Here is a 24,892-nt window from a genome sequence, read left to right on the forward strand (position 1 = left end):
TATAGGTAGAGGAGAGGCGCTCTTTGCTGCAGCAGCGGGATCAAGCCCGAAAGGAGGGAAAGTGGGCAGTGGTACGAGAGGGACGACTTCTTACAGGCCTCCGTAGGACACATGCCCCCTCCCCTACATAGGGAAGTGGAGCCTATGAGACTCAGAAATCCGAGACCCTGTCGTGCACCATTTGGAACTGTAATGGTACCTTATGGTTAGAATGAGGAACTTCTCGGAATCCTATACAGGCCACGACATAGTCTTCTATACAGAGACACATCAGAGTCCAGAGCGCCCTCTCCCAATAGTCAGCGGATATACATGGGAGTCTGCCTACAGAGATGAGACGAGGGGTACAGGAGGAGTTCGAGGTTCAGGTGGAGTTGCAGTCCTTTTCAGATCCACATTTCGGGGGATCATTTCAGTAGAGCAGAGAGATGCACATTCCAGATTTCTTTGGATCCGGATACGACACATGCACAGCCAGGATCTGTTTGTCACAGTTTGCTACTTCCCCCCGGAGACCTCCCACTTTGCCAGAGATATTCGAGGTGATGATGAGACATCCCCATTTGCTGCCCTTTATCAGTCCATCGTTGACTTCTCTAGCCGCGGAGAAGTCGTCCTAGTGGGGGACTTCAATGCGAGGACAAGGGCCCGTCAGGTACCACTTCTTGATTTCAGAGATGATTCCACTCTACTGGCAGATGTTGACCTTGAGGAGGCAGGTATGCTACGGGTTTCGGCTGACAGGCGAGGTCCACTCTCATCCTATGGGCAGGCCCTATTAGACCTAGGCAGAATACATGATCTCATTATCTATAATGGTCTTGACAGATGGCCCACTTCAGGTGGTTTCACATGCTTTCCACATGGGGGGGGCTCCAGTGTTGTTGATTACATCATGGGATCCCCTGTCTTCACATCTCGCATTACTGACTTTAGTGTAGCACCTCTCCCCCCAGGGGCTGATCATACATACCTTTTCTTTCGCATCTCCACCTCCCTTCGCACAGCACCTTCCACCTCACTCAGTGCTTACTCCACCTACCACGATATACGCTTTGATCGGGATCACTCATCTTCTTACTCTGGCCGTATGTACATACTTCTCGCTTATATTGACTTCATATCCCTTTTAGAGGATCGTGCTGCCCTTGTCACCCGCTCACTACACGAGGCTGCCATTCACGCTTTTTCCCACACCACCCGCTGCACCCGCCCACCACCCCCTGGAACCGTACCTTGTAATAGTTGGTACGACGATGAGTGTAAGGCCTTACGCCGTCAACTCAGATTCGAAACCAAAAATAGTTTTTCGAGCGCACCAGATACGCTACGTGAATACCGTAGACTGGTACGGAGGAAGAAACTAGACTTCGTTCGTCGAAACAAGGAGCTACTGAACATTTTGTTTAGTAACAACTCTAAGGACTTTTGGCAGAGATTTCTAGAAGGACGGTCCCCTGCGCCACTCACTGACACCCAGATCTCGTTTGATTATGCACGCACACTTTATGACATCCCAAATCAGCCAGTCCCTAGCCTCTCACACATGCCTCGTCCCACATCCTGCACCCTCTTCACTAGAGGAGGGTTAAAGGATGCTGTAATGAAACTTGATAATGGCTGAGTGAAGGATCATGAGGGACTATGCATTGAGTTCATTGCATATGGGATTAACCTCCTAGCCCCGATCTTAGCAAAGCTTTTTAATGAAGCGGTTTATTTAGGATTTCCAGACACTTGGACAATTAACACTATCTCACCCATCCACAAGGCAGGGGATCCCATGAGCCCGGAGAACTACAGGACCATTATGATTGGACATGTCATGTCCAAGATCTATGCATCAGTACTTGACTCCGAGGTTAGCGGACTTGCAGAGTGTCGAGGACTCAGAGCAGCTGGACAGGCTGGATCGACGTGATCATGGAACTATGGACCACATTTTGACGCTCAAATGTATCATCGAGGAGGTGAGGTCACGGAAGCAGAGGGTTTATTGTTGCTTTGTGGATTTTCGCAAGGCATTTGACACGGTTCCGAAAGCCCGCCTCATACGGTGCCTACACAACTTGGGTTATGAGAAGGAGATCATTTGGGCTGTCATGGCACTTTACGAGAGAGTTTCTGGCAGAGTTCGGATAGGATCCGGGTGGACAGACGAGATCTTGAGTACCATCGGTGTTAAACAAGGGTGTCCTTTGTCGCCTGCCTTGTTTGGCCTCTGCATTGACGAGCTTGAGACAGTGATGCAGACACAGGGGGGTGTAGGTTGCTCTCTTGCGAGCATGCTGATCCAGATTTTGCTCTATGCAGATGACGCGGCTCTCTTGTCTTCCTCAGCAGAGGGGCTTCAGAGACACCTAGACGCACTACAGTTCGTTTGTGAGTCTCATGATTTGAAGGTCAACCTGGGTAAAACCAAGGTCATGATCATCAATACATCTCGAGCGATCATGCGTCAGGAGCAGTTCACGTTTGCGGGGTCATCTGTTGAGATAGTTTCATCATACACTTATCTTGGGGTTATCTTCTCCGGACCAAGCTTTACTATGAGACGTGCGATGCGGGCACGCTTAAGTAGAGGGTATGCCTCATTGGCCAGGCTAGAGAGGCAGTGCTTTCGCTCACACTTTCAGCATCCACGCACCAAGGGGTTGCTTTTTGACTCCTTGGCTCGCCCAGCGGGGATGTACGGCAGTCCTTGTTGGGGGCCAGACTTGTCGGATACAGAGTGGGCCCGTGTGGAGCGGCTACAAGGCGCATAGGAGTAGCTTTCATAGCCTGGGGAGGCTAGGGGCTAGGCATGCGATTTTGAGGTTGGGTTGCAAGGGGTAACGGACGTGTTAGGGTTTCAGTTATTTTTAGCGGCACCGGGCTAGAGCGTATATAAGGGGCCTAGGGTTTTAGTTTTCATTCACGCAAGCTAGAGCAGGTCTAGCTCTTCCTTGAGGGTCTGGATCTTGACTCGTTTATGGATGCGCACCTGCTTTCTAGCGTAGTCCGGATTCCCAACGCAATCTTGAGGCCCTATGGGCGACTTCTGGTGGTATGGGACGCTAGGAGGTTGTGGGCTGGTTGGATGTAGATGTTCGTGCTAGCAGCCCAACGTGTGGCTCGCGGGGATGCTCGGATTCTACGGGTCCTAGGCCCGTGAGCATCATGGTTGGGATGGTGAGCATGCCTACGCCTCTTTTTGTGGTTCTATGATTAGTTGTTTGTGCTTGTGTGTAGGTCTAGATTTGCAAGATCGACCGTGGTCATGTCAACAACGCATGAACGTAAGAAGCACCAATTGAAAATGATGTACAATGCCTAAGCTAATAAAACCTTGGTACACTAGGAGGACTCTGTAGGCTAAGTATAGGGTAGTGGATCTCCAATAGAGTAACTATCTCCTGGTGTTCTTTGAAATTGGAACAAGTTGCTAGGTGGGGGTCACACGCCTGACATCCCAAATATCTGGTAGTGGTAGCCCTCTATGCATTTGAAACCATAGCTCAATCCGTCACCTATCATGTTTGCATCAAGGGGCTCTAAATGTGTTCTCATCTTTGTTGTGACCGAGCTTGGCATGTGCTCCCAAAATCTACATTGAGCTTTGGATCTTGCTAGGTGGAGGGTTCAGCCAAGTAGAGAGAGAGAAGTCTGTAGCAACGTGTTTGACTACCAAGGGATCTCAATGTAGGACTTCATGAGAATCGTACAGCTGTTTACTCTTTGTGTTGTGTCTGTCCTATGATGGAGAAAAACATCTATTGCCTCTCCCCTGATCAGAGTTCCAAAAGTTTTTCGAGCATGGTACCGGTAACTTCGATCTCTAATCACGAAGCTACTGTTCCTCTTGGTGTCACAAGAGCCTGCTTCATGAATCTAAGGATCTAAAGGGTGTTTCTCCTCTCTTTGAAGAGCGGCCCCACCATGCATCTCTCGACCTTCTCCTGTATATGGACTAGCTCTCTCCTATCAGTTGTAGCCCATGGTATGGTTGGTGGTGGAGAGGTCTACGGTGCCATTTTCAGCACTGAAATTCCAACTCTCTCAAGATATCCAAGATGGCTATGAAGCTCCTTGTCCCATGTGTAGGAAGTTCGGTATCTTGACTCTAGGAGATGAGGTTGTTTGTGCTAAGGACACCGGGAAGATGGTTAGATGTGGTGGTATTTGCTGATATTGAAGTGCAGCCCCCTTTATCAAGAGCTGAGTCATGAATGTAAAAGTGATAAATGGTAGCATGGACTGTCTCCTTGATGTTTGGGTATTGTAATTGCCTATTGGGTTCTAGAGGAGCTCATATCTAAGGTAACAATGAAGGAAGCTATGATCGGTGTAAGACTATGCTGGCTTCTATGTTTGTGCTCTTGCTTTAGGTGAGCCATGAGCCCTAAAACTCATATCAATGTCTATCTTCTTGTGGGAGACCAACCCTAGAAATGACATATGGCTCCAATCATGGCGTCGCATCTATGTGGTGTACAAGAGCCCACCTCGAGGACTATTCAACGTCTAGTGTCTTGTGGGAGATCAACCCAAAAATGACAGCTGGCAGATGTGCCATGTGTCAGCCATATGGCAGATTGACTGGAAGTTGGTTTCTTGGGGTCGACATAGTCCAACCATGTGATAGGTTTATGTGGTTGGCAAGAGCCCTCCTCTGCGTTTCCCATCTACTTATGCTTGCTTTGCTTTCAAGATGTAGTCATGAACAATGCAATATAAGATTTTGTCTGAATATTTGTGTTTTAAGTCTTGTAGATGTCTTGATGTGTGTGTCGTCAACACTGGTTGCAAATTGTGCGTGTACTTATCCATTAATTTGCTTACTTGAGGGTTTTGTTTAGGGATATTGATTTTCTGAAACTGTTTGAGAAATCTTAATTTCTGAAACATCAGCTTGGTCTGAATTCTCAGCAGTTAAGTTTACTAATCTTTTGAGCTGTTTGAATATGCAGCAAAGTCCAATTTTATTGGAAGAAACTATGGATCGTTTTGCTCAAGGCGAGTCGGAGATACTTATTTGCACAAATATCATCGAGAGTGGTCTTGATATACGGAGAGTGAACACGATCATTATCGAAGATGTCCATCTTTTTGGTCTCGCCCAAATTTATCAGGTTGTCTTCTGCGATACTTCTGTTTTCTTTCCTTTATATGAGATTCAGATGATTGGTACATGAAAAAAGGAATGCTTCCTTTTGATGATTTATTGCTTATGTACTGGTCCAACCATAGTTTCAGTTGTGATTGACACCACCATGGGTGTAACATGCAACAGTAATCTGATCGTGTAACTCACAGCAAGACCTTCTTTAAACCTTTAGTGAGGAATTAGCATTGTTTGCCATAGAGAGAGAAAGGAGATGAGGGTAGAGAGAGAGAGAGTAGAGTCGACCACCGATTGGGTCCCTGTACCCACTAAGGGCCCCCTCCCCCCAACTAGGGGAGAATTACTTGGAGAACTGAGAAATACAAAGAACACTCTTCGAGAGAGCATGGAAACGCACTTCTGAAGAGCTCAATGTGCACACGTATAGCAGACCCAAAGATGTGAGAGGCAACGCCGCCGACCAATACCGAGACTTTGATGCTGTCCACAGTGATGATGTAGGACGCTTCTGCAAGGCAATTACTCGGATGCTTCAGCCATTTCAGCCAGTACCTGCCTTTAAAACTTCAAGACAAGCTTCAGGAATGAAGCTGTCTCATACAGTCTCATCTTTATATAAAGTTCTATTGTCTCCACCTTGGGCGTTAGATAGGGCTGATCAGATTTGGTGCTTGCATCGTCTAGTCGAATTGTGGAGGAAAAGATTGAAACAGATTTGGCACTCCAAGGTTCCTCTTCGACAACAGGTCTTTTTATGGCATGTTCTATTGGGGGTTTTTCCGTCTGTACATTTTTTATCATGACGTATTGCTCTGGCTATTTGTCGTAGGTGTTTGGTTCCGAGGGAGTCTGTCTCATATTTTTTGGCAGTGCCCCGAGACACGGGGCTTCTTGGGCATTCTTCGGCAGAGATTGCGATTGAGATTTCCTTAGGCTTCTTTCAGAAAGCTCTTCTAGTTTTTTGGGATGTATCCTCGATGACCGGATTTTGAGGAGTTCTTTATTTGGGTTCGCTACTTGGCATTCTGGATTCTCTGGAAAGATAGAAACCACAGAGTCTTTGGTGATCCTATTTTTTGTATTTTTGTTTTCTTTCGTTGTTCTTTGCAGCATTGTCTGCAAACTCACTACATAGACTATGATGTATATTTGTCCTACACGGAGATTTTCTTTTGATGTAATCTTGCAGCTTCCTAGTTTTTGGGATAGTATTCAAAGTTTTCACAAAAAAAAAAAAGAAAGTGTGTGTGTGTGTGTGTGTGTTGTGTTGTGTTTTTGTTGAATATTGGGATGAGATCAGTCCTATGTTATTGTACATGATTAATAACGCCTAGCTTTCACAATCTATGCCTGCTTCTTGGAAACAAGGTTTGGTGCATTTGATTCCCAAGAAGTGTCTTTGCAAACATTTGTCTGATTGGCATCCCATTGCATTGATGCGTGTTGTTTACAAACTCATTTCTAAAATGTTGGTACTGCGTGTGTCACATATTTTGTACATAGGCTTACATCTTGCGCAATAGGGATTTTTGCCTTGGAGACAGATAATGGACAACATTGCAAATGCCTATGTTGGTATATAATATGCTAAATATAGGCACCATGATGTATCGATCTTGCAGATTGACACTGAGAAAGCCTTTGATATTGTGAGATGGGACTTTATTGCTCTGGTCATGCAGCGGTTGGGTTTTGGACGAAAGATGCAAAGAGTGGTTTATTGGCTTTATGAGGGTGGCACTGCATCCTGTCTCTTATCTGATGCACTCTCTTCTCCATGGACTTCAGGATGTTCAGTTCGTCAAGGCTGCCCCCTCAGTGCTTTGCTTTAGCCATTGCCACTCATCCACTTTTGATGTATATGGATAATTTAGTGTCGCACCAGCATCTGCATGGTATTCAATATCCTAGGGGTGCTCCATTTGTCAGTCAGGCTTATGTGGACGACTCCTTTCTCAAGAATTCTATATCGGATGTTTGGCATCTTATGCAGGCTCTTGATTTGTTTGGTCATGCAACTGGGTTGAGAGTGAATTTTGCAAAGTCAAAACTCCTGCCATTGCACAAGCGTGGTTGGCATCACATTTTATGGATGAGCAGGTTTATCCGAGTGTGTTTTTCAAGAGATTTAAAAAAATGTATTTCTTTAGGAAACATGATTTTTACACTTTTATTTTCACTAGAACTAGATCCCTTTATCATAAAAATATACAGACTAGTCACTCATTCATTTTTACACAACATAATTTTCTTATTTGGAGACATCCCTTTGTATCCCTGTTATTACCTTAAAAAAGTCTTGATTCCTTTAAGAAACATCCCTCATAATCACTCTCAATGTAATAATACTATGCATGTATGATTACTTATTAACACATTTATATCATATGGCAATATCTTTTTAGTGTTTTTATAGCATAAATAACAAGATATTTATGGACATGTTTCTAAAGAAGTTTAAATTACTATAAATAAGTATTAACTTGGGCTTATATATCACTCTCATAAGATACATGTAATATTTAATACTATATATGCAAGATTTTCCAAAATATAACTCCATAGATGTGCTCAAAGGGGGTGTTCCGATCAATTTGAGTGGTTGAATGACTATATTTGGACATTGGATATGAAAGTTATGTCACTTTTTAAAAGTGCTGTCCAAGGTAGTTTCGCTGGCGAAACTACCTTGGGAGACCTACTTCAAAGGGTTTTCGCTGGCGAAACTACCTCGATGGCTTGCTTCAATGAATTTTCTTTGAAGAAACCCTTTCATGAAGATAGGTTGAGAGAGGGTTTTCAATGTCACCCCCTATTAAGTAAAAGTTGTAAGAAGGATCATAAGGGAATTTTCATAGAGAAGTCTACTCTACATGTGGGTTTCTTCAAAAGCCATCCCATTATGCTCTCACCATTCCTAAAGATTCACCTAAAGATTTTTGTATAAAATAGGCATTGCTATAATACTTTGCATATTTCTAAGTGAAACTATGTTTTCTTCTGATTGATTTTTGCCATATTTATGCATAGTTGGAAGCTTTTTTTTTCCTTCGCTTGGACGCTCGGAAGATTTCGCTCAGAAAATGCTCGTCCCCGTAGCATAGTGGTGAGAATATGCCAAATGGGACAATGATACATTCCCAAGTAAAATTGTCTCCAAGCTTGAGGAAAAGACAGCATGAGGCCTTGATCATCCACCACATCAGCCACCGTGGAGATACCCAATGTATGCAGAAAATAAGCTTTTCTGGGCTGAAGATGAGCCAATGGAGGATCAAAAATACGGCTCCAATGAATGCTCTGTAGACGGAAGGTATTGCTAGGAACCAGAGGACAGCTCGACCAATGTAAATGTTCCAAAAGAAGCTGCCAATCATAGAGCTGTGGTAGAGAAAGGACAACCAGGAATGCGACCATGAAAATGCCCAAAAATCACAGCTGATATGGCAGGAATGTAATAGCTGAAAGCATCCGCGTAGAGCGAAGAAGTTAGACAAGAAAGCATAAGCGTCCAAGGCTGACGTTGCTCCAGAAAAGTAAGCAAAAGGGTGGCCTTACGGGCTATCACATGAGTGGGAATGTTAAAAATATTCAAACCCCATGTATTTTGACCGAGCAAACATAATCATGACGAAGAAGCCAAAGTGCCTTCCGGTCAGTTTTAGTGCACCAACGGCATTCCATAGCCCTAAAGGTAAATTTTTGAATATCTGAAGAAGATCAAGGGATAAGTGGCAAATGAAATTGCACATAATCCATAATAATAGATTGCACAATTTGGAGACAGACATGCAATAACCATGTAGAGAGCTTCCAATAATTGGTCTTATGGAAAAGTTTTTGTAACACCCACAGTCTTTCCAGCAGCAATGAAATGTGCCAACCAATGGGATATCCTAAAGGATGTACAATCTGATCAGAGGGCAACACAAGTCCACGAGGTTTTTGCTCGTAAAATTGACGCATCCCTATGCTACTATCTTTTCAGCCTATCTTCCGCATGTTTTCTACGTTTTTCTTGATGGATTGGAGATTTGATCGAGGCATTACAGTTTATTCTACCTTTTCATTTGCAGATCTTAGTGTCAATAATGCTTGTCTTCTATTACTCCCATAGCCATGGATTCGGAGCGCGTGCTTCTCATTTGGCATCTTGACAAACCTTAATTTGGTGGAAGACCTCTCTTCGCCACATTTGGAATAATAAACTTCCTCTCTGACAATAACTTTTCTTATGGCGTTGTTTGGTAGGGGCATTAACGGTGGGCTCTTTCTTGGCTGCCAGGCGTATAGCATGATCGGCTTGCCCTTCTTGTTCCCATTCCAGGGAGACCTGCTTTGGACTTGCCCAACTGCCAGAAATTTTCTTCCTAGATTGGGGTTTTATCTACATGCTTGCTTTCCTGGCATCTCTTTTGGGAGGCGGTTTTGGCTGTTTGGGAGATATGCCTCTATATCGGATTATGATTACTTTTTGCATGGTGCTGCTTCTAGGAAGGCTTTATGGTCATTGTTTCATGCCCGCAACTCTCACCTTTATAGGTTTTCCTATGTAGATCTTTATGGTTTTTTTCGATCCTCCCTACGCCGCTCCCTTCAGGATGCACATGCCAAGGACATCTTATTGTGACCCAACTAGAATCTTTTTTTCATTGTTTTTTGTTCGAAGTAGAAGTTGCTCCTCTTTGGCGCAACTTTGAATGTGCATTTTCCTTGGTTTTTCTTTTCATCTTCTTCCACTTTATGAGTAGTAGCTGTCTCACTTTGGGACAGCTATGAATGTACATTCTCCTAGATGAAAGGTTCTTTCACCCAAAAAAAGAAAAAGAAAGTGTGTGTGTGTGGTATTACATAGCTACTCATCCTATGCTTTGATAAATGGATTACTTGGTAGCTACATGTGCTTTGCATGGTCTGGAGATACATGGCAGTAAGCCATTGATGGCACATGCATATATGCATATGATTCCTTTTTTTGGCGTCGGAATACAGAGAAGGATCCTTTATGCCTCATGTGTGCTCTCTCTTTATATGCCCTGGCTGCTGGTCTGCATGTAAATTTTGAGAAATCAAAACTTATCCCTCTCCATGAGAAAGCTTTGCCTTAGATTTTATGGCTAAGCAAAATAGTTTCACATGCAGCTTGTATGGCACCTTGGCTACCCATTGGGGTGGACAATCACTTGTCGTCAGCAGATGGACTGGATCCTTGATATGCTTAAGAAGAAGCTGGAATACTGAAAGTTGGCTAGTTGGCCTTTACATGTCCGCTATTGCATTGTTGAATCCATACTGGTGGCAATTTTTCTTTGATGATGTTTACCAAGCAGGACATTGCTTCAATTATGTTTAATATTACAGAGATATTCTAGAAGTCACGCTATCGCCGCAAAGCCCTTAAGCTGCTTTCAGTGGATCACCTTTGCTCTCCTCAAATGCATGGGGGACTGAATATCCTCAATATTCACATGCATGTTCTAGCTCACAAATGGAAACTGATATGGCAATTTATGCGGGGTGATCAGCCATGAATTAATATGATACGGGATTTGATTGTCCACTTATCTTTTTCTGCTTTTGGTCCACTGGCAGCCTACTCAACGAGACTTACTATTTGGCCATTTTGAAGGCAAAGTAAAGGGACAGCCATTTGTTACATGCTTCCTTTCTGATTGGAAGCACATACTTTTCCACCTTAAATGGAATGGCAGGAATACTTTTGTAGGAAAGTCCTTGCGAGCTGAGAGCATTCACTAGTCAAAGGTGTTCTGACCCCCTTTGGCTTTGCAAGAACCCCGTCGTTCTTATTTTCTTTGTTCCAAAGGAATTTTACATGTGCATGATGTGATTATGATCATCTCTTTTCTAGCAGCAGTGAGACAATATGCTTTGGTACAACACCACAGACTAGTATGGCATTTTGTTTTACGGCCAATTCCTCGTCTTGAGATTGGTGATCGCCTCAATTATTGGGTTCTTCATTCAGATAATCATGTTCGTCATGGGCTATTGCTAGCTGACATCACAGTTGAATCTTTGTGCAAAGTTTTGTTACCTCCTCGGGTTTTTATTTATGCTAATCCTATATGGTCCATGGCATGCACCTCTCCATGGTGGCGGAAAAGATTGTAGCATATATGGGATTCAAAACTCCCGCATCGGTAAAAGTTCTTCTTATGCCGATTTTTGATTGGGGTTCTTCCTTTTGAACAGCTCTTAGAGAGCGATGGAGCCCTCCTCCTGCGCCTCGCCAGCCTCGTCTTCCTCCCTGTTTCTGTCCGTACAGTCCCTTTCGCTGTCTACCCTGCCTTTCGTACAGCTGCCGTCAGCTGTACGGCCTTCCGTACTGTTTCCGTGCAGCCTGCTGTTCCCCGTACAGACCCCTGTACAGCTCCCCGTACAGTTTCCATATTCCCTGTAGCTCCCCGTACGGCCTTCCGTGTAGGATGTACGGCCATCCGTACAGGCTGTACGGTCGACCGTACAGGCTGTACGGTCGACCGTACAGGCTGTACGGTCAACTGTGCAGCCTCCTTCCTCCTCTTTTGTCTTCTCTGCCTCAACGCCTCCTTCTGCCTCTGCTTCTCCTACTCGTGTTTTTCTTCGGCGGAAGCATGGTGGTTTGTCTGCCTCACCTTTGATCAAATCGGCAAGCTGGATATTTTTGATGGCCCTTCTTCTTCCCTCCAGCTGGATCTTCTTTGCCAATTGTGCTCTACCTTTGTCGCAGAAGTTGCTTCATCGAATTTCCCGCTTGTCTGTTCCTTGGATTCTGTCCTTTTGGTCTCTGGTCTTCGACAGGCTCAGCAATTTGGAGTCTGCCTCTATTTCATGGGCAGGGTTTTATATTCGGCTCAGCTTCATCATTGGGCTGATGTTGCAGTGGGTCTAGATTGTATTTCTTCCTTTGTCTTTCTGGGCAAAGGATTTTATTTAGGCCACTGCTCTTCGACTGAGGTGGTAGAGCGCCTTGTCAGTCATGCTGGTGTTGCTGGGGCTGGTTTCTTCGTCTATGTCATGCTGTGGGATCCACTTTTCGATCCTTCTGCAACCCTTCTGACTCATTGTCCGGTTTGGATTTCTCTCAAAGCGGTGCCTGTGCCTCTTCTTCAGCATCTTCCAACTCTTGCAGCTTTTTTGGGAAGGCCTCTTCATGTTCCGAGACAGGAGTTCTTGCAAGCCTCCCGTGATGTTCGTCTTTGCATTTTGTGGGACATGACGCAGCCCGTACCATCTACTCTGGATCTTGATTTGGGATTTGCCCATTCGATGTGCATCAGGCTCCATTTTGCATCTTTTCCCACTGGTGCCGACAGGTTGGTCATTTTGCACGTGCTTGCCCTTCTACATCCAGGCCCATTCCTCCTGCTCCTTCTCTAGCTGTCATGGTTACTCTCCCTTCTCCTCCGGTTTCTGCTAAGGCTTCTTTGGTGAAGCCCTCTACTGCTCCGAAGCACTACTGGAGGAAGGTTGATAAATCACATGCAAATCTTCCTCTTGCTGACGAAGCTCAGGATTGCACCCTTGTTCAGCACCATCAGTTTCCTTCTACTCAGGATATGGATGTACCCCTGGCAGAGGGCATTTTACGGGATAATATGCAGGCTCTCTCTCAGGATGCTGCCTCTGCTCTTACTCAGATTGATCCTCCGAATGAAGCTCAAATGCTAATCCCTGCTTTATTAGCTGCTACTTCTTCATCGGAAGATATGGATGTTGATTTAGCTTCTCTACCTTTGCTGCCTGTGCCAGAGTTTCCTTCTGTTCGGGATGCAGAAGTACCTTTTTTACTGGAATCTTTTCATCCCATGTTACAACAGGTTTTTGACCCTCTAATTCAAAAGTTACACGTACCAGCCTATATCAAGAAGAATCACAAGGGCAAAAAACAGCTTGTTTTTATTGATGGTGTGGTTTCATCACTGCATCAGTTTTTACAGAGCAACAACTTGAAGCTGGAGGATGCCGTGTTTGATCCTCCTCCAGCTTGATATGTGACTTTTTACTTGGCTACCTCATGACTTTTGCTCTGAGGTTTTACTTGTAAAAACTTTTTTCTTGTACTTATTGGTGGGTTTTTACCTCTTTTGAGGTTTCCCACACAGAAATATAAAGATTTCACTAAAAAAAAGTGTGTGTGAAACTTGTCGACATTGCCTGTCCTTACAAGAGTCCATGCCTAACTGTTTCTGGCATTGCATTGAATCTCATGATTTCTTGCTCCTATTACAACAATGGCTATAGGCTTGTTTCCCACCTGCTTCCTTCGGCAAGAATTTCTGGTTGTTTGGGTTTCATCCTCGATGTTTAATTCTTTTGCCACATCCATCCTTGGCAGAGCCTTTGTCCGCTGATCCCCTCCTTTAATTCGCAATCGCCTAGTGGATTGGGTTACTTAGAGAGCATATAGAGGACCGGCAAGCTAATATCACATTGAAGATCCATCCCCTCCCTGCACCCCCCCCCCTTCCTCCAAATGGGTTTAGATATTAGCATTTGTGCACACTTAGTGGCAGGTTTCTTCTCATTGTATTTGGTTTTTCATAGGTCCTTTGGTCTTTGAAGACTTTAATAAGCTTTTCTCTCTCTCTCTAAAGATACAAGAAGCGTCTGGTCTACTTTTTGGGCTTTAGAAGGGGAAGTGCTTAGGCTCTCCATGATGTTTTGTCCATTTTATTATCTAGAGTATGATGACAAACTCCTTTCCTTATGTCTTCCTTCCCCTTTCCCTTTCTTGACTATCTTCGCACTTTATCCGTTGTGAGCAAAGTGCTAGGCTCTCCATGAAGATTTCTTTGTTTTATTATTTATCTCATAGACCATTCATGCTCTCTAGAAGACATTAGCAAACTCCTTTCTTTATTTTTCCCGCCCTCTCTTCCTTTGTCGGATGTTATCATTTGATTCATAATCTTTGAACTTTGAAGCAATTCTTTTGTAAAATTTGATCAGGTGTTTGTATTAGATAGTTGTTTCCTGTAGGTAAACTTCTAAAGAATTTGCAAATAAGGCTATTTTGTCTAAGCTTTGAATACTTAAGGATTCACCTCCTCATGCTCTTGATGTTTCCATAGGCTGGTGACTTTTGTTCGGCTTGATTCAATGCATTTTCATGCTTAATGCACAAAACCAAAATCGAGGCATGAATTTCTCTTGGTGCACGTGTGCACATTTGACACGACCCCAGCACTCCTGAAACCTCTGACCTGCAAGAAAACACAAGAACACACCAAACGTGAGGAAACTGAGCAGACTGCTCACCACCCAACCATGACATCTGCAGAATGCGATCCCGAATTAGGAGATGTCCCCTCCGAGCCATGAGCTGAGCTACTGGCACGAACCCCCAACGAGATCCTAACTAGCCTAGTGTCCCATACCACCAGGTGGCGTTGTGAAGCCTGGGATCTGCTGTTGGGCCTTGGGCCGTGCTTCTAAGGCGTTCTGCCTTAGTAACCTGACAAACCCGGCAATCTACCACATAGTTTTCAATAAATGCACGTATCTTAGGCCAATAAAAGGTATGCTTCACAAGAGACAGAGTCCGATGTATACCTGGATGTCCAGCACTAGGAGCATCATGACACTCTTAGAGAATTTCGGATCGAAGATCCGAAACATCTGGCACACATATCTTTCCATTCTGGAATAGCAAGCCGTTCCTAATCACCCACTGGCCTCCCTCTGCCTATACCGTAGGTGGCACAATCCTCGAGTCCTGGTCAACCATGGAGCTTCCATCTTGGACTTTCTGCCAATAAGAACTGAAATGACTATCAATCGCGCAAAGCCCTCTCAAGGATTGAAATAGGTCTGAGGATATTTTCGTAAATGACATAGCATTTACAAACTTGACTCGAATTAAGGCATCCGCCACACTATTCAGCGAACCCTTTCGATAACGTATTTCAAAATCAAAATCTTGCATTAACTCTACCCATTTAGCCTTCCGTCCCCTCAATTCAGACGCATCACACATACTTGATTGATTGGTGATCGGTCAATACAAGAAACTTTGAACCATACAAGTAGTGTCTCCAAACTTTTAGTGCATAGAGTTCTTTTTCTAGTGTGGGCCAACGATATTGGGTGTCGTCTAGCTTCTTACTCTCAAAAGCTACAGGTCTGCCCTCTTGGAATAAAGCTGCCCCAATCGCAAAATCACTCGCATCAGCCTCTAAAACATAAGGCCGGGTAGGATCGGGTAATGCAAGAACGGGTGCTTCCTTGATAGTTAACTTCAAGGTTTCAAAAGCCTTGTTCAATGCATCATTCCAAGAGATCGGCTGGGTAGACCTGCGTCCACGACCTTTCAATATGTTTATCAGGGGTGCCGTGATGTGTGAATAATCACGCACAGACTTCTGTAGAAATACCGTGAATCCTAGGAAAGAACGAAGTTGTTTCACAGTTTGAGGAATAGGCCATTTCAAAACCTTCTCGATACGATCCGGATTAATGCTAATACCTTCTGAAGAAATCTTGTGTCCTAAGTAAATGATCTCCTTCATAAAGAAGTCACATTTACTCATCTTGGCATAGAGCTTATGTTTTCTTAGAATAACTAAGACAATCCGGAGGTGTTTTATGTGATCCTCTAGCGTTCGGCTATATAGCAAGATGTCATCTAAGAACACGACAACGAATTTGCCCAGAAAATCTCGGAACAAATCGTTCATCATTTGATGGAAGGTGGCAGAAGCATTGGTCAAACCAAAAGGTAATACGAGAAACTCGTAATGGCCATATCTAGTTCGGAATGTGGTTCGATCTATGTGTCTAGCATAGATACGGATTTGGTGATAACCCGTACGCAAATCAATCTTAGTGAAATACTTCACTCCGGCCAAACGGTCTATCAAATCATTGGAACGAGGAAGAGGGTATCGATTCTTAATTGTCACTTTATTTAATTGTTTATAATCTATATACATTCTCCACAAAATATCTTTCTTCTTTCTTAAGAGGATAGGTGCTCCCTAAGGTGATTTACTTGGGCGGATATAGCCTATATTCAGATAATCTTGTAGCTGTGAAGCTAACTCATCCTCCTCAAGCTAGCTCATCCTATAAGGTGGAACACTAATAGGTTGAGCCCCAGGTACTAAATCTATGCGATGGTCTACTGCCTGTTTTGGAGGTAAACCTTCTGGCAGTTGAGCAGGGAATATATCCATGAAAGCATCCAACAACGTTCTCAATTCACGGTGTTCAAACACACTTAAATCATTCTTGTTATCAACAGAGACAACAAATGAAGAAAGCGGAATCAAAACACATTGATACACATCATAATGAGAAGTGTTTAATATATTATGAAGCTGCATTGCAGATACAATAGGTCCCTGAGAAGAGGGAATGTTATCACACTGAATACAAAATTGGGTGTCTTTATCCAAAAAAGAAAGGGTATGTTCCTTCCATCCAATCTGAATATCATGGGTTTTAAACCACTCTATTCCAATTAACAAGTCCACATGTTCCAAGTGCATGACATAGCACGTAAGATCAGCTGTGTAGTCTTAAATCCGGATAGAAAGTGTCTCAATCTTGCGATCCCAAAACTGCTTCCCAGTTAAAATTCCCAGTTAAAAGCTGCACCTCATAGGTGTGATCGCTAGGTATCGTGGACAGCCCCATCTTATGCACAAGTTTGTAATTAACAAAGTTATGAGAGCTGCTTGGGTTAACGAGAATGTGAACTCTATGGTCCCTAACTTCTGTAAAACTCGGAAAAGATCATGGGAACCAAATAACGAATTATTAAAAGTGCAATTACAAGAAAGTGGGCAGGTAATGACATTTACATAAATACTTGTCATTGAAACTTGATTAGCTCCCTTAGCGTTGGTACCTGGACCTGCATGGAGCTTCAGTCCTGGCGCTTGCTTCTGGTTCTTGCGCTTTGGACAATCATTCCTAGTGTGGCCCGCTCCTCGCATACGAAGCAACGTCCTTCTTTCTTTAGCTTCAAGATACGAAGGAAACGGGCACGACCATTCTTCGCCTGAGTCAAATGTTTCTTGGAGGCGTTGTCTATAGACTTCGACTCCCCGGTACCAGTGGTAGAGTGGAAGAACTTCCTCTTGTTCTTCCCACCCGTGTCGGCAATTGTGGTTCCCTTTGCGCTAGCCATGGCATCATCATAGATGTGTGCGTAATTCATGGCCTCTTGCAAAGTAGTACACTTGATGTTCTTGATCTGTAACTTGTACGAGTCAGGCAAACCATCCACAAAGAAACCTAACAAGGTCACTGGATCCATCTTTGTAGGTCTTTCGATGTGTTTAGACATTTGAGATATTCTACTCACTTTCAACAAAAAATCTGCCCATAGGAGAGGAGCTGCTACTGCGATAAGCTCTAGAGTAGGGGAGCTATGCTTTTAGAGGACTCAGTCTCTAAGAAAGCTCCCCCCTCCTAACTTGGAGGGGTAGTGCTTTTTTTAGCATCCAGGCCCCCCCCGAATTCCCGCAGCCTTGCTTGTGGCCTGCTCCAACCGATGGCGCACCCCTCGACTCCCTCCTTGGCTGCGAACAGCCCTTTGCGCCCTCGTGGTCACTGCTCAGCTTGCCGTACTTGGGTTCAACTGAAGCTCCCCCACAGCCCTACGCTTCTCTTCTACCATCACTTCTCTCCTGCAATCTCTCTCCCCTGCAATCGTTCCTGCAATCGTTCTCTGCCCCTCCAAGTTACACCTCGCTCTCTCTCTCACCTAACGCCTTGGTTCAACATCAAATTCACTCACTTTCTGCCTTCTCCTACCTTCTTTCCCTAATCTAAACCACTTCCCTTAACCAATGAACCAATCAAGCACTGGCAGAGTAATAAACATGAATTTCGAAATTAGGGCATACATGGAGAAAAAATCGTCCAAAATTCTCGCAACATAAGTTTCTACCTCAGGAGTTGGCTCTGATACCAATTGACACGGCGTCAACACTCTTGAAACCTCTGACTTGCAAGTAAACACAAGAACACACCAAACGTGAAGAAACTGAGCAGACTGCGCACCACCTAACCATGACATCTACGGGATGCGATCCCGAATCAGGAGATGTCCCCTCTGAGCCACGAGTTGGAGCCACGAGCTAAGCTACTGGCACGAACCCCCAACGAGATCCTAACCAGCTTGGTGTCCCATACCACTAGGTGGCGTTGTGAAGCCTGGGATCTGTTGCTGGGTCTTGGGCTACGCTATGGTACAAGCGCGCGTCCGCGACTCAATCCAGGATCAGACCTAGCACGTGGGAACGAGACTTGCTCCCATCGACGCCCTGAGAACTGAACCTCTAGGCCCCTTATATAGACTCGGTGTAAGAAATCCTAGATTTACTATATTTAGAAATGTGCTAAGGAAGAGAAAGGAGACTAGAGAACAAGGAATATTTGTATTGCTTGAGTGTCTGTAGTGTCTGTAGTGTGTCATCCATACAATTGGGCCTCTCTTATATAGAGAGTGAAGAGTCACACATGAAAAGGTGTGTACTGCAAAGTGTATGTGCATGAAGAGGTGTGTACCCCTTGTGAAGGGTGTGACCCTTAATGAGAGGGTACATTACAATAGGAGTGTCTCTTCCATAGAATGTCTCTTATGAAGGGTTGTGCCTCATAGGAAGTGTCCGGTCGAAAGGGCATACCCTTCCACAAGTGTCCATTCATAAACCATCCATAAGTCTAGATATAGAGAAAGGAATACGTCACAGATCGTGACATCCCCTCCCACTTAAAATAAGACCCTGGTGGAGATAATGAACTGATGTAGAAAATATCACGGTAAATTCTGAAAATAATGCTGTAAAATGTGAGGGGACTGTTGTAAGTCTTCATCAGATTGCCAAGTAGCGTCCGAGTCGTCCAGATCTCGCCAAAGAACAAGGAATTGCGTGATAAGTCGATGTTGAGTCTCTTGCTGTCGATGGTCGAGAATACGCTCAGGAATAAGGAGAACATAATCGTCTTCGATTTCTGGGACATAATCACCTGCAGGAGGAACTGTTTCATCGCCTGGAATGTACGTCTTTAGCTAAGAAATATGAAATGTCGGATGGATTTTATAAGAGTGCTCTCAACGGAAGCAAGAATGGAAGAGGGAGAGAGCGAGACAGAGAGCCACACAAGTTTTGGTGGGTCAGACACCCTAATCTTCTTTTTCATTCATTTATATGTGTGTTTGAGTATTGTACATAACCGGGGTAAAGGCACAGTGACCTTTAACCCCCACAACCTCCCACTTAAAGGACAATGTGCCTTTAAGGGAGAACAAGTAGTGAGCATACTATTCAATGCCCATCAATACACGACAATACTCAAACCGCTGACTAGGTAGACTCTTCGTCAACATATCTGCAGGGTTATCATCTGTATGAACCTTGACAAGCTCTATGCGCTTGTCCTCAAGTACCTCCCTGATGAAATGGTACCTGACCTCAATGTGTTTGGTCTTTGCATGAAAGACCGGATTCCGTGCTAGCTGAATAGCACTCATGGAATCACTATGCAATGTCGGTACACCTGTATGAATCCCCAAATCTCCCACTAGCCGATCAAGCCATATAGGCCCCTTGCAATTCTTTGTGGCTGCAACATACTCAGCCTCTGTGGTAGACAAAGCAATGCACTTCTGTGTGCGAGACATCCACGACACTGCACCACTTGCAAAGGTGAATACATAACCAGAAGTGGATCTCCTACTATCCACATGTCCTGCATAGTCTGAATCTGTGTACCCAAGCACACGCATGTCTCCTTTACCAAAGCAGATGCACATCTCCTTGGTACCCTTCATGTACCTCATGATGCACTTAACTGCCTCCCAATGCCTCTTTCTTGGATTAGCCATATACCGGCTAACAACTCCCACTGCAAATGCAATGTCTGGTCTAGTAGCTATTATAGCATACATAAGACTCCCAACCGCTGATGCATAAGGAACCTTGGCCATTATGGCCCTCTCCTCATGTGATTTGGGACTATCTGGATGACTCAGTTTCACATATGGAGGCAATGGAGTACTCACTGCCTTCCCCCCCTCCATATTGAAACGCTGCAATACTTTTGGAACATACTCCTTCTGTGAAAGCCAAAGGAGTTTCTTACTCCGATGACGCGTGATGCGCATACCAAGAATATGACCTGCAAGTCCCAAATCCTTCATATCAGAGGCCTCATGCAACTTGGCCTTTAATGCATCTAGCTCATAAGTATTCTTGCCAGCCAATAGCATATCATCCACATATAGTGCCAGGATTATCATGCTATTATCCTTAGCCCTTTTAGTGTAGAGGCAGTGATCAATTTTACTCCTCCCAAAACCCTGGGACCGAATGAAAGCATCAAACTTCTGATACCATTCTCTAGGCGCTTGCTTAAGACCATAGAGACTCTTCTTCAGCTTGCAAACTAAATGCTCTTTGCCATTTTCTTCAAAGCCTTCCGGCTGCACCATATAAGTTTCCTTATGCAAATCCCCATGCAAGAAAGCTGTCTTGACATCCATCTGCATAAGCTCCATATCCTCTGCTGCCACTAGTCCAAGCATGCATCTAAGTGTAGTCATCTTTACAACCAGAGAGAATATCTCATCAAAGTCCACACCCTTCTCTTGCTTGAACCCTTTAGCGACCAAACGGGCCTTGTATCTATGCATATCATCACCTGTGACCTTCATCTTGTAGACCCATTTACATGGCAATGCTTTCTTTCCATGTGGCAAAGAAACCAAGTCCCAAGTCTTATTCTTCATAAGAACTTCATAAGAACTCATCTCTGATTGCATAGCATACTCCCACTTGCGTTGATCCTCGCGCATCATAGCCTCTCTGTAGCAAGAAGGCTCCCCGCAATCAGTAAGCATCACATAGTCTACCCTTGGAAACTCTAGATGATCTTCTCAAGGGCATTTCAGCTTGCTGTCCCACCTGCATATCAGTCACATTTGGCTCATCATTTCCACCAATAGATGATCCATCATCTACCCTTGATTGTATTCCTGTGGGAGTATTTGGTGGTACCATTTCTTGCACATTTGGTGCATGGACAGCTTGCTATCTATCAACATATGCAGGTGGATTCACATCCTGGAAAGTGATTCTCCTCATTTCAACATTTCTCATGGGTGCCTTATGCATCTTCTTCTCATTGAAGACTACATCATATGATCTTCTTTGCTTCTGGATCCGAGAGACGATAGCCTATCTCTCCAGTTTTACCATAACCCAGAAAGATGCATTTCCTAGAATTAGGATCTAGCTTCTTTCGAAGCTCTTTTGGCACATGTGCATATGCCTCATACCCAAATATACGCAAATGAGAGTAAGAGGGCTTCTTGCCACTCCATGCCTCTTCAGGAATACCACCATCCAAACTCTTACTAGGTGATCTATTGATCACATGCAATGCAGTCTTCATTGCCTCAGCCCAAAAACCACCAGAAAGACTTGCATTGGAAAGCATGCATTGCAACCTTTCTTGAATGGTATGGTTCATCTTTTCTGCAACTGGATTTTGCTCTGGAGTACAAGGGGATGTGAGCTCCCTCTTAATCCCACGTGTATTACAGAAATGCTGAAAGTCATGAGAAAGATACTCTCCACCATTGTCAGTCCGTAGGCATTTAAGCGTTCTACCTGACTGATTCTCAACCAAGGCCAGCCATTTCTGAAATACCTGGAACACATCACTCTTTCGAGCTATAGCATAAGCCCACACTTTCCTAGTTGCATCATCAATGAATGTCACATAGTATTCAGCCCCGCCTAATGACCATGTAGGCATGGGACCACATACGTCTGAATGCACCAAATCAAGCTTTTCAAACTCTTTCTTTTCCCTTCTTTTATGGGCTGATTTAGTCTGCTTCTCATAGAGACAGTGCTCACAAAATTCAAAATCAGAGAAACTCAAATGCGGTACATAACCCAAACGGCATAAGAGTTTCATTCTATTCTGGCTCATGTGCCCCAACCTGCAATGCCACAAAGAAGTGCTTGGCTGCTCGGTTATTGCAACCACATGATTAAATACCCCTGACACATGTAAGGGATACAAGGTCTCACACTTGGTACCGCTGGCCAAAAGCATAGAGCCCTTCTGAATTTTCCAACTTTGAAAGCCAAAAGTGGTGTGAAAACCAGCATCATCTAGCTGACCCACTGAAATAAGACTCTTGGTCAACTTAGGCACATGTCTCACATGTTTCAAAACAAATGCAGACCCATTTGCAAAAGAAAACTTTATGTCACCTACTCCCACTATGTCACATGCATAGTCATTTCCAAGATGCACACACACTGTCTTTCCACTATTCCCTATGGGGAGTAACATGGAATGAAGCATCAGAATCCAAAATCCAATCCTGGGAATATGCATCATCTGAAGTGGTAAGCAACTCTGCAGATAAACTAGACATGAAGAGAACGTCATTGTCACTATCATGTGTGACTGCATTGATCTCCTCGATCTTCACTTTTCCTTTGTCCTCCCTTGGACTCTCTTCATTCTGATTTGCACCCCAATTTGCATTCTTTTTCTTATCCTTTTGCTCTCTTTTCAGCTTGTAGCAATCCTTTTTCATATGGCCCTTCTTGCCACAGTGGTAACACTCAATGTTCCGTGGCCTAGATTTGCTACGAGACTTCCCTCTTTCTTGGGACTTCCCCTTGAACTGTGATCTGCTCCTTTGCACATTTAAGGCTGCATCCTGCTTGTTGCCGTTCATAGACTTCCGTCTAATCTCCTAGGCCAACAAGCTACCCACAACGTCATCAAATTTCAGTACTCCACCAGGTGCAGAGTTACTGACAGCTGTACGGAAGGTATCCCATGAGGATGGTAGTCTCCACATCAAAATTCATCTTCTGAGCGTGAAGCTGGCTGAAAATAATATTGAATTCATTCAAGTGAGAAGCAATGGAGACCCCTTCCTTCATCTGCAGCTCAAGCAACCTCTTCATGAGGTAAACTTTATTAAAGGCGGTTTTCTTCTCATAAGTGGCACACAGTTTCTTCCACAAATCTTCCGTAGTGTGCTCATTTACTACTGTGAAATAAACTGACTCTACAAGATGAAGTCTAATAGTAGACTTTGCTAATGCATCCAACTCATTCCAATCATCCTCAGACATATTTGCAGGCTTAGCTTCAATCCCTGCCAAGGGTTTAATCTGCTTCTTTTGAATAAGCACATCCCTTATCTGTTCTTTCCACAAAGAAAAGTTTGTCCCATCAAACTTTTTAATGTTGAAAAACTCATTTTCAGACATGGAAGAGGATGCCATAATGCAAATAAAGCAAAATCCCAAATGCTTGCCTGTAAGAGAGAATCACACCAAATACTAGGTGCACCCAAATGTGTATGCCACAATAGACTGAAATATGACCAAAACTCAAAGCTCAAAGCATCAAAAGATGCAGCTGACTCATGTGCATGTACTATGCATCCATATGAGCAAATCTGGCCCAAAAGAAAATGCCAACTGCAATGGTAATCCAAAACGCCAATAGATGCCAAATGGCTCAAGCATAAACACCGTCCATGGGCATATGCATTAATAATATCTCATCCAAGAGAGCATAACACTATCAGTGCATCACCTGCAATGTGTCAAAGCTGTCCCTCAGCACAATATAGCATCCATGTGCAAAGCGTCCATAAAAATAGCATCCCACAAGGCAATCTGGGCCTATCAGCGCATCCATTAAGGATCGCAATGCATCCAAATGGCCTATAAATCATCCACTGCAACCCAATGCACACCACGAATGAGCGCACATGGCTCAAACTGCAACCAGAGTGATCTGCATAAGGTATGCTCAAGAAATCATGGTCCCACGGAAAAGACCGAGATGCCTTAAAACATGGGCGCCATCGCATAATCGGACTCAACAAGAAAATCTGCAAATATCTCTCTTCTACCGGAACTCCAAAATCCCAACCGATGAGTGAGAAATGGGAGTCAACACTTATCCACTGCCATGTGGCATAAATCTAAGGTTTCAAAACCTTAGAATAAAAAATGCATAACAGAGAGATGAAATCGAATACACAGAGATCTATAACTCTGAAAATACTCCACCGAATCGCGCAAGAACTGACAGGCAGGGGTTTTTGGGCGTCCGGAACGCAATGGGACAGACGATTTTGGAAACCGTGGTCTCAATCACTGGGTCCTACACACGGACTGAAAAACGTTTTTGGAAACAGAGCTGTTTGTAAACTCCACCGGAGTGCGAATGATGAGCAACATAGAAGTTTTAGGACCTCTTGAGTCCACCGGAACTGACAGATCTGCAAATGGTTGCTCCAAACTTGAGTTCCAACACCCGGGCAGAAAAACGTAAGAACCGACAGAGTGAGTCAGAAATCCAATGAAATGATCCCAGATTCAAGAATGAAGGTGTTTCCAAGCTCCTGAAGTGAAGTGGACACCAAAAGCAAGCAATAGTTGCCTCTATAAGTCAATCTCTGTCATCGAACGGAACAGGGAAAAGCTCAAAAAACGACTTTTTCTTTGAAAACACTTAACAAGCTCTTAAAAACACTTCGCAAAGCCAAAGTGACTTTTCCAAAGGTTCCTCAAAGGTCTCTGCACACTCGGATGCAAGTAAAGTCACCCACAAAGCTTTCCACAGAGCTTCTCCTTCCTCCCACAAAGCTGCTGAGCTTCCAAGTATTCACGCACGCTCAGCTAGATCACCTGGGCTCTGATACCAGTTAAGAGTGCTCTCAACGGAAGCAAGAATGGAAGAGGGAGAGAGAGAGACAGAGAGCCACACAAGTTTTGGTGG

At 44.1% G+C, this 24,892-nt stretch overlaps 1 protein-coding gene across 1 annotated transcript in view; it reads left to right on the plus strand.

Moving 5' to 3' along the window:
• Positions 1 to 24,892, plus strand: part of LOC147887172 (DEAD/DEAH box helicase) — a 165,219-nt gene that overhangs the window by 95,637 nt on the left and 44,690 nt on the right. The window contains exon 8 of the mRNA XM_087394131.1: positions 4,950 to 5,111. Within this exon, the coding sequence (XP_087250257.1) occupies positions 4,950 to 5,111 (162 nt within the window). The remainder of the gene's footprint in view (positions 1 to 4,949; positions 5,112 to 24,892) is intronic.

The sequence above is a fragment of the Dipteris shenzhenensis genome, chromosome 23 (assembly GCF_047967505.1).
Source record: "Dipteris shenzhenensis isolate YYH24624 ecotype China chromosome 23, Dip_SZ_1.0, whole genome shotgun sequence".
Lineage (NCBI taxonomy): Eukaryota > Viridiplantae > Streptophyta > Polypodiopsida > Gleicheniales > Dipteridaceae > Dipteris > Dipteris shenzhenensis.